Genomic DNA, 10,540 nt, shown 5'->3' with positions numbered 1-10,540 from the left:
GTGCAATCTTCAGAGTTTCTTCTGACATCCATTTTGGTCTTTTCTTCCTCTTCTGTCTTTGTAATGACCGTTTGCACTCTTCCTGGATGATACATTTAACATCCTCCCACAGCTCATCTGATAACATTGTAGAGAATGTGAATTCCAGAACATTTAATTGTGCTTATGTGATGACTGTACACAGACAAGAGGCAGTCATTCTAACAGAAAAGGGACTCTTGCGTGGTTTAAACTCAAGAAAGGTGTGCATTAGGGTTGTATCCTGCCTTTATATTTTATTCATTCTGAATCCTGAGCACTTGGGTCTAGAATGTGAAGAAGATTGCAGTATTAGGATTGAAGGAAGACTTACGATCTGCAGTGTACAGATGACACAAACTTGGCTTGCTGGAAGGGAAGAGGGCTTGAGACACATTTCTGATAAAGATCAAAGACTACAACCTTCAGCATGGGTTAAATTTTAACACAAAGGAAACAATCCCCAATGGTGAGGATGGCACAAGTGTTTCATCTTTTCATTCGTGGTGTAGCTAGCTGTTAAGTTGGAACCAACGTGACAGATCCTAGCAACATGGAACTATGACAACATTCAAGAAAATACAGCCCTTACTAAGACAGCACTGTCCTTTCCTATTGCTTTGCTTTTTCTGTACAATGCAGTGTGTTTGCTTCTCAAACTGTTAAATATTCTTTTTCATCCTCATCATCTGTATAGTACCAAAACAAGTATCATGTTAACAGTGCACATTTATTGAACACTTACTGTGTGCCTAGCGGATTGCTGAGTGCTTTACTTGGATTCTTTTACTTGACGTGACACCCCATGAAGTAGAGGCTTTCTGAGAGAACGTACATTACTGGTGCTTGTCCACTGCCTTTGCCCTCTGGTCTTGTGATGAGAGATGCTTGTCCCTTCGGGTTCTGCAATGAGAGATGCTGTCTTGGACTGAATTGTGTTCTTCCCAAATTGTATCAACATGATTCATGATATCAACAAGATTCTCAGTTGGTTTGGTTTGTTTTTTTTATAATTTTAATGAACATTTACAGAGATTTTGGATTTCCATTCATTCTTTGCTGTACTTCTCTCCCCGCCCAGCCCTCCTCCTCCCCCCAGTTTGCTCCTCTCTTTGAAAAGTAAAAGAAAAACTCCCTCCCTGGTACACAGTCCCCCCTGCACTCCTCCCACTGCCCCAAGTACATTCCACTATGCAACCTCAATTTGGACTCTTTTCTCAGTTGTTTTGTAGTTAATGTAATGATGTAATCTGGGAGTTGTGTAGTATAGAATCATCCTCCATAATGTGATCAGATGTGATCATCAATTAGTTATAAGAAGATTAAAGTCCTGATCTGATGGAAGAGATGTTTCCCTGGGGTAGGGCCTATGTTACATTTTTTATCTTGTTGTTATGTGCTGTCAAGTTTCCTGTGATTCATAGTGACCCTATGTACAACAGCTCTGAAGCCTGCTCTATCTTGAACCAGTCTCATTGATTCTGACACACTAACCCTCCTTGCCCCAGTTACTGTATCAGTCTATTTCATCTGGAGTCTTTCTCTTCTCCATGTGCCTCCACCCTTCCAAGCCTATGTCCTTCTCCAGTGGCAGGTCTCCCCTGGCCACAGGCCCAAACTATGTGAGACAGAGCTTCAAAATCCTAGCTTCCAAGGAGAAACTTGGTTTCACCCTCTCCAAGACAGATATATTTGTTTTCTTGACAGTCCATTCATGGTATATTCAAGACTCTTCTCCAGCACCACAACTCAAAGGCATTGAACAAAGAAGAGACAGGAGTGGAGCAAGCATGTCCTTTGGACTTGAGGTCCCTGTGCTAAGAAACTCCTAGACTCAGGGGAGAAATGATGTTAAGACACATGAAGATGTCCAACACATGCCAGGGCCAGAGCAGCTGAGAGAGACAAAGACATTCCTCTATAGCCAAGAGAGAGCAATCCTTCCCTTAGAGCCACCACTGTCTTTGAGGATCATTATGACTTAGAATCAGCTCAATGGTGCTTTAGTTTTCTAATGGTGAGAGAATCAATTCTGTTTATTAAAGCCATCCATCCATGTGTGGTACTTCTGTTACAGCAGTGCTCGATCCCTAAGATGAATGCCAGTCTGTTGGGGTGGGGTGGAGGGTGCAAGTCTGCCCAATCACCTCTGCTTTTCTTTTCAGTTTTGAGAATGATGCTGACAAGCTTCTTCACATCCGTGTGGAAGACTCAATGGATGCAAACCTTTTCCCCTCATTTCGCCACCTCTGCCACTTCATTGGTAAGGAACGTACTCTAACACGGTGGCAGCTGACCTGGACCTGGGGTGGAGGGACTGTGGTTCCCCCTCCCCCACCTATTCCTGAGCAGTCTCCCAGAGCTTGAGTGTGCCAGATCAGGCTAAGCCCAGCCCTCGGGAGCCTTCAGCGATAAGACAGCCAAAGTGTTTACCTCAGGGCAGTGGGAACAAATGAGAATACCTGCCTATGGATCCAGGGCCTGGGTTCCAGCCCCATCTGGACTCCCTCAGCCCCAACCAGGTGTCTAAGTGCCTCAGGGGGACGACTCCCTTTTCCCTCCTTGGAAAGTCAAGTATTAGCAACAGAGCTTCCTGGGCCAGAAGACTGAGAGCCAGACAAACGGCCTCTGCCTGATAGACCTGCATGCCCACATGTGATTCTTCTGAACTACCAGCTGAGGGTGAGCATCCTCATTTGTAAGAGGATGAACCAGTAGCCTAGAGTCACATGACTGCCCAGGACACACTGTACAGATTCTAGATGAACTTTTGGTCCACAAGCCCACTCAGGCCAGTGGACTTAGAGCAAGTAGGGCCCAGAGTAAAGGGACCCATAGGTGACACACCATCCTGCTTCTACTTACAGACATTCACTCTGAGCTTAAGTCCATCATCTTGGTCTTTTCCAAAATGGGCATCAGCCGCAGCTCTGCAGCTATCATCGCCTATCTCATACACCGGGACCAGCAGACCTTGAAGGTATACACATCCTGGTTCAGGCTTGACCACAGCCACCCACCTAGCAGGTGGGGTCAGAAACAGACCTAGGAGGGATGGCACAGTGGTGGGATTCTGCTGGGAGTCGGGGTGGGGCCGCAGGTCCAGAGGACAGGATCTGAGCTGTTGTGATCCTGTCTTATATGCCAGGAGCTGGACACACAGGGTAGGTCCAGACACTTCATCCATAATCTCCCAGCATTTGTCTGCTTCTCTGAAAGGAAGGCAGCATCTGGCTGCAGTCTGAAGTCCCAGGATGTCAACGCACCAGAACTCTCCTCAGGCATCCACTCTAGCTGTCTTGTTGTATCCATGAGAAGAGCAGGGCCTAGAGTGGGCAGGGGAGCCAGCAGCCTGTGAATAATAGACCTGAACTCTCTCCCATCCTGTGCCATTCTTACCATCCTCGACACGATTGAATCTGTTGCCACAGATACTGTATCATTCCATCTCACTGAGGGTCTTCCTCGCCTTTCCTGACCTTTCTTCCACCTTTCCAAGTATGATGTCCCTTTTAAAGGTATGTCCAAACTATGAGATGATGCTTCATCTTAGCCTTCAAGGAACACTCTGGCTACGCGTCCTCCAGGACATATTTCTTTGGTTTTTTTTTGCAGTCCATGGGATATTCGGCATTCTTCTCCAGCACTCTAGTTCAAATGTTCTTCTCCTGTCATCCTTAGTCTTTGTCCAGCTCTCAGATCCATAGTTGTTTGTCATTGAGTTGGAATCAACTCAGAATCACTGGGGAGGAGAATGCCCATCCTTCTCCTGTGGGGCAGCTGGCAGATTCGAACCGTGTGTCTTTGGGACTGCAGGACCTGCAGCATAGCTTCTTATCACTAGGCCACCAGAGCTCTGTGACTTGAATCGGGCACACCTTAGTCTTTAAACTGATATTGTTGGATTTTACGGTAGGTGTAATATAAATACACACACTTCCTGCCACATAAGTCACCATTATTGTCCCCATTTTGAGGGAAGTGCAGAGGCCAAGGAACTTACCTGAGGAGCCACAGTTGTAAATGATGGAGCCCCAGCCCAAAGCCAGATGCCACTTCTCAAGAATCTGAGCTTTATGCATTGAACAACAAGGAACTTATGAAATAGAACACAAAATGGGTGACCCTGGAGGACATTATGCTGAATGAAATATCTCCATCACAAAAGGACAAATACTGCATAGTGCCACTTTTGTAAAATGGGATTGACATCGGGGTTGGGGGGAGACTGAGAAAGATGGGATAAATAATGTATACTGCATTGAAACAGATGAGGGAGAGAATTGTTTAAAGGGGATATATGATTAGATATTATTGTCATGACAGGAGTCCAAAACAAAGGCTGCATAGTGGAATGGACTTGGCAGGGGGGGGGAACTGTATAACAATGAAAGAGGTTTTTTTTTCTTTTTAAAGAGAAGAGCGAACTGGTAAGGGGAGGGGTGGGCAGGGAAAAAAGTGCAACAATGAATGAATGGAAATCCAAAGTCTTTGTAAACTATCATTAAAGAACAGATTAGAAGTGATATATGATTGAGTATTATGGTTAGCACAGGAATCCAGAATTAAGGTTGCACAGGAATCCAGAATTAAGGTTGCATAGAGAAGTGTACTCGGGGTGGGGGGAAGGGACGTGGGAATTGTATACTAATGAAGGAATTTTTTCCCCCCTCTCTTCGGAGGGGGAAGCGAGCTGGTGGGGAGGGGTGGGCAGGGAGAAAATTGCGGCAATGAATGAATGGAAATCCAAAACCTCTGTAAAAAAAAAAAAATTAATGATAAGAAAAAAAAGAATCTGAGCTTTGAATGAGACACTGAGAGTGCAGAGAGTGCTAGCTGGGCAGTCTAGTCAGAAGGGGCAGCCCCTCACGAAGTGTGACCTGGGTCATGTCCCAGGCAAGTCACAGGGGCCAGCATGCTGTGGAAGCCTCAGCACATACTCTTTGACCATGAGAGAGTTCGTTAGTGTGTGGAATGGGAGGAGGTACTCGAAGAACCTAGTAAGCCTTACTTCTGCACAGCTGTGCCCTGGCATCATTTTCCATCTCTCCATTTTGCTCTGTCCTTGATCTGTAAGGAGGCCAGCTGGCTACCTCCACCATGGAATAGCCCTTCCTGTGCTTTAGGCCAGATGCCTGAAAAATAGTAATCTTTGCTTTTCTCTTTTCTGGAGAATCTGAACAACAGTCCCTTCTCCTCATACGAATCCCTAACCCATGTGCACACCTACACTGAGTGGGCTCCCCAGTGTTGCTGCTGAGGACAGAAAGCAAAGTTGCAGCCCCGGGGCTCCTTGCCCTAACAACTCAACCCTAGGCCCCTGCTATTTCCACATCCAGCCAGATCCTGGGAACATTGCCTCCTTGTGCTGACCACCGTGGGGAAAGCCCAGCACCAGTCTTGACTTCCATTCTTTCTCCCTGCATTCACAGAGGTCCTGGAACGTTGTCAAGCGTTGTAAGAACAACATATGTCCAAACCAGGCCTTAGTGAAACAGCTGCTGCTTTGGGAGAAGATTGTCCTTGGGGACACCGTCACAGATATCTCGGACCTGCCCCACTGAACTTCTCCAAGGCCAGGAGGGCATCCTGAGGACCTCATCTGGGGACCCTTGCGGGGAGAGGGCCAGGCTGTGTAAAGGAGTTGGTGTGGAAGAAAAAAGCCTTTGCTGTCTGAAATCTGAGTCAGCATCTGCAGTGGTTTCTTCCCAAGGCTCACTCCACTCAGCAAACACTTCTGCGCAGCCCCAGAATCCCATCCTCATTCCCGGGGTGTCCAGTGCCGCTTCCCACTGCCCTGCCCAGGCCACCACCACCGCCAGAGCTCCTGCAGCTGGAGCGGCTGCCTCCTGGTCGCCCATGACTTGGATCACTGGAGGCCTGGCTGAGGAGGGTGCAGGGGGGCTCCAGGGCTGGATTCTGTCTTGTGTTGGCCCTTAGCAGCTAAACCTCGTGCTCAGGGGTAGGGTGCGGGCAAGTCCCACCGCCCTTGCTGGGTCCCCTACAGAAGCTTCTTCACCCCCTCTTTTCCTCCATCCAACCACCTGGACTCCTGTTCTTTGTTCCCTATTCACTTCTGCCCGGCTGTTTGCCAAGAGGCCACTGCCCCTCCCACCCCCACAGTCCCAGCCATCCCCCTGGAACCCAGGACCGGTTTTTGAAAACTTTTTTTGCCAGTACCCACAACCACCAGGATCCAGGGGAGTCTCAGACCGGTTGTTGTCCATTCAGGAACGTTACCTGCCATCTCTCTGGGCGTGTTGGGGACGCCAGGTTGCCTCCCAGTCCTCTTTCTGCAGAGGGCTGGGGGACAAGGAGTGAGCGAGTAAGGTGGGAGGCTCTCCCCAAAAGAAGGCCCGAGCTGCAAAGACAGGTTGGGCTTTCTCAGAAGAGGGGGGATTTTGCAGGCATCCCGGGATTTGGTCCGAGACTGAGCTGGAGAAGCCCCGCTGCAAAGCAGAGGATTGAGGATTTCGGTCCCGTTAGGGGCTGCGACCCCGCCCACTTCGTTGGAGCGCTGCCCTGGCACACGTGACCCCGCCCAGTCCCCCGCCTCCGTCCCGGATTGGCACGGGCAGGGGGCGGGGCCAGCGCGTCACTGCCCCAGGCGCCTTTCCTATTGGTGCCCGTGGCAGCGCCAGCCCGGAAGCGGACGGGGGCGGTGGCTGAGGTGGCGGAGGCAGAGGTGCCTGGGGCCCGGCGGCTTTGCGGCACCGTCCTCTGCGCTCCTCCGCCCCGCGGTCCGCAGCCATGCCTCCTCCGCCCTCGGGCCCACTGGACAGCTGTCTGCAGGACTGGGAGAATCTGCAGCAGGACTTCCAGAGCATCCAGGTGGGCGCCGCTGCGGTGCCCGCGTTGGTCCAGAGCCACGTCTCTCTGGCTTGAGGTCAAGGGTCGGGACCGGGGGTGTCAGACATTGGGAACTTGAGGTCAGAGGTCGAGGGCCCCGGTATAGCTTCTCAGGTGGGGAGGTCTCGGGTCCGCCAGTCCTCCGCTGGACACTTGGTGGCTTCAGATGAGTGCCTAGCGGTGGCACCATTCACATTGCGGGGCGGGTCATGCAGGACCTCCATCTGTCCGGAGGCTCTTGCCCTTGCCCATCCCCCGAGGGCCCCGTGCCCCCGGGCCCCCGCACCGCACCCTGATCCCTCCCTGGAGAGAGGTCACAGGATCACAGCCGTCTGGCCCAGTCTTGGATGGATCGCTCAGCAAACAGCCTCGGGCGCCTACACCTTGGTCCCAGCCTTCAGGCGACACAGCTGGGAGCCGCTCAGGCCCAGCTCCGACTTGAATGAGTTCTCAGGCCATAGAAACGGCACCCACGAAGTCCTGCAGAGGAGAAGGAGGGGGTCTCACGGTCCCATGTGGCTACTGCAGAGACAGGGGAGAAGTGGGCAGGCCAGGTGGTCCAAAGAGCTCTGAGCCTGGCCGGGATTTCAGTGCCCCTGGAGGGGACTGGTGCAGGGGTTGGTGTCTGGGGCACTGTGGCCCTTCTGGAGGGAGGCCAGGAGGCCAGGCTGCTGGCCTTGTCTGAGCAGAAGGCACTGAGAGTCAGCAGAGGTGGCGTCGTGAGGGGATGGAGCAGATGAGAGGCCTGAGTGGGTGTGACAGATCGTCCTGAGCAAGGGACACAAGGTGCAGATAGGAGACAGTCAAGCCGACCAGACTGGATGAGGCCTTTCCCCCTCCCGGTCTGCTGCACTCACCCCTTCTGTCTGCAGTGCAGCCTAATTGCCCCTGGGCCCAAGCAAGCTTGTGGTCACTTCTCCCCAGGCCCTCAGCGGAGTCCCCAGCTTGGCCCTCAGCCCCTGCCCGCTTTCCTCACACTGTCCTTGCCCAACCACCAGTCTGCTCCTTCCCAGACTCACTCATGAGGGCAAAGTGCTCGGGGAAGCCTCGAGCTACATAAAAGTAGAGAGGGAAGGGTAGAGTCCTAGCAGGAGGTCCAAGGGCCAAACCTTGATGACCTTTGACCTATGAGGAAGGTGTTGGAAATGCTGAGCACTGGGCACCACGGTTAACTCCAGGTCCCCTAGTACTTGCGGGCTGGGCAGGTGGCAGGATCTGAGAAAGCCTGGGGAGCTTTAGGTTCTGTGGGGTGACATGAACCCCTGTGGAGAAGTAGGGACCTCTGTTAGATGGGCTGGAATGAAGTGAACCCTCAGGGAATGAGGAGGGGACTCCTGGCCTGTCTTGAGGAGACTGTGACCTCAGTGAGGGCCACATCCACTTCAAGACGCACATCTTCAGAAGCAGAGACCATCCTGGGAACCTGGGAGAAATTGGGCCAGCAGACACTGGCTCAGTGGCCCCCAGTCAGCCTGGCCTGTCTCACCCACTGACCCCCCCCACCCCCCACCCCGCCAGGAGGCGCACCGGCTGTACCGCTTGAAGCTGGAGGAGCTGACCAAGCTGCAGAACAGCTGTACCAGCTCTATCACTCGGCAGAAGAAGCGGCTCCAGGAGCTGGGCCTTGTCCTGAAGAAGTTAGGAGCTCCCTCGGGCTGGGGGCTGGGGGCAGGTGGCTGCCCTTGGGGTTGGAGTAGACCTGGCTCGTAGACCGTCCCAGGGCCTCTCAATTCTGACCCTAAGTGACTTGTATGGCTTCACCTGCAGATGCAAACCCTCCCTCCCGGCAGGAGCCGCGGAGGCCGTGCAAGAGCTGGAGAACCAGATCAAGGAGCGCCAAGGCCTCTTCTTTGACATGGAGGCCTATTTGCCTAAGAAGAATGGGTGAGGCAACCCCCCAGCTCAGTGCACAGCCCCCTTAGGGGGGACTCCATGATGGGCCCTTCCTCCTGTAGGCCATCTGTCAGTCTGGGCTGAGTAGTCAGGCCCTATCCCCACCTCAGGGCAGACAGTGTGTGGAGATAGGGCGAGAATGCTTTCTGGAGTGAATGACGGAGCCCGAGCCGAGCCACAGCCTGGAGAGATAACTGAAGAACTAACCAGTCACACCTGGAGACTGAGGCAGAGAGGAAAAGCAGAAGTGGCTCAAAGTGGCCATAGCTCAGGTGGAAGGTCGAGAAGAAGGGAACCACTACAGTTTGCATTTGCCCAGGAGGCCTGGAGGAGTGTCAAAGTCAAGGGTGTAGTCACCAAGGAGGATGGAAAAGGGCAAGAGTCTGCAGGGAGCTGCAGTGTTAGCCTCGAGGTGGTGGTGCTTTTCTGGCGATTCTGATCCACCTTCATTCCGCTCCAAGGGAGAAGGCCGGGCAGTCTCCTCCCATGTGATTTACAGCCTCTGAAAACCCGCTGGAGGGTCAGCTGTCAGTCAGTTCTGATTTAACTGCAATGAATTGAGTTGTCGGGAGCTCAGGGCTGAACAAAAATCCAGCAGAGGAGACTCGGAAGCTGCTCCGTGCAGAAGGACAGACTCCTGGAAGAGTATGTCCCTAAAACAAGAGTAGCAAGGTGGCCCAGGGAGATTGCATCTGACGAGGAAGGGAGGTGTTTCTGGAGCTCTGTGGTGACCTTGACAGTCATTCCCTGAGTACAGCGGGAGCTGAGACTGGGGAAGCCAGGGGAGCTGAGGACATAGACACGGACAAGGTCAGGCAGCTATGTCTAGGAAACATGCTGGGGTCCATGTTACTTTGGTTTTGGATAGGAAGGGTTTGAGCTCACTTCCTGGTGAGAGGATAGAGCCAGGGTAGGAAAGGACCCTGAAAGGTCTGTAGTGATGGAGGGAAGTTCCTGGGGATGTGGAGAGAACTGGGCATGGGTACATCTGCGGGGTAGGTGTGTGGTGGACGGAGGGGGATGCCGGGCACCAGGCTCTGTTTTCTCTGATTTTGCAAGTGAGTCTGGTGGCAGATTTGCGAGAGAGGATGGGTCTTAACCTGGGTGCCGATTAGAAGCAAGGAGCGTTAAGCCTCATCTCACGTATTTTGAGTATGTTGTTAGGAGGGACCAGTCCTTGGACAAAGGCATCATGCTTGGAAAGGTGGAGGGTCAGCCAGAGAGAGGGAGACCCTCAGGGACGTGGACTGACGTAGTGACCATATCAGCGGCTCAAGTATATCAGAGATGATGCAGACGAGGCCTGGCCGGGTCCAGATCCATTGTTCACAGGGCCGCTGTGGGTCAGAGTGGACTCAGCAGCCCCTAACGACAAAGTGCAGAGAGCGAGCAGAGTCAGATGGGGAGGCTGGCGGCTGGTACTGTGGGTGGCAAGCACTGCTGGCTGGTCCTTTGCTGGTCTAGGTTCGTCCTGCCCCTGGCCCATAATCTCTGCAGCTTTGGCTAAATCCCTTAGTGCCCTTGAACCTCAGCTCAGTGGGACTTGAGTGAATGTGTGCCCATGTATTGGGTGATGGGTGTTCCTGTGACGTCCCTCTCACCTCGAGGGGTTTCCCTGGGTGGCAGGGCAGCACGAAGGAGCAAGGAGGCGGGGAGCTGATGGAATCAAAAGTGGTTAAAGAATATGTTGTTGTTTGTTGTTATGTGCCGTCGAGTCGCTTGCGACTCATAGCGACCCTATGTACAACAGCCCTAAACTCTGCTCTGTCCTGTGCCAATC

General features: G+C 52.5%; 2 protein-coding genes across 2 annotated transcripts in view; both read left to right on the top strand.

Annotated features, from left to right (window-relative positions):
* The window catches only part of STYXL1 (serine/threonine/tyrosine interacting-like 1), a 29,935-nt gene extending 24,353 nt beyond the window's left edge, over positions 1–5,582 (top strand). Inside the window, exons 6-8 of the mRNA XM_006889694.1 lie at positions 2,184–2,281; positions 2,886–2,998; positions 5,451–5,582. Of these exons, the coding sequence (XP_006889756.1) occupies positions 2,184–2,281; positions 2,886–2,998; positions 5,451–5,582 (343 nt within the window). The remainder of the gene's footprint in view (positions 1–2,183; positions 2,282–2,885; positions 2,999–5,450) is intronic.
* A 1,186-nt stretch (positions 5,583–6,768) lies between these two features.
* The window catches only part of TMEM120A (transmembrane protein 120A), a 7,817-nt gene continuing 4,045 nt past the window's right edge, over positions 6,769–10,540 (top strand). The window contains exons 1-3 of the mRNA XM_006889693.1: positions 6,769–6,849; positions 8,386–8,504; positions 8,635–8,751. Coding sequence (XP_006889755.1) covers positions 6,769–6,849; positions 8,386–8,504; positions 8,635–8,751 — 317 coding nt within the window. The remainder of the gene's footprint in view (positions 6,850–8,385; positions 8,505–8,634; positions 8,752–10,540) is intronic.

This window comes from Elephantulus edwardii, unplaced genomic scaffold (genome assembly GCF_000299155.1).
Source record: "Elephantulus edwardii isolate Elephantulus edwardi_28Jun2011 unplaced genomic scaffold, EleEdw1.0 scaffold00080, whole genome shotgun sequence".
Classification (NCBI taxonomy): domain Eukaryota; kingdom Metazoa; phylum Chordata; class Mammalia; order Macroscelidea; family Macroscelididae; genus Elephantulus; species Elephantulus edwardii.
This window is presented reverse-complemented; position numbering and strand designations above follow the sequence as displayed.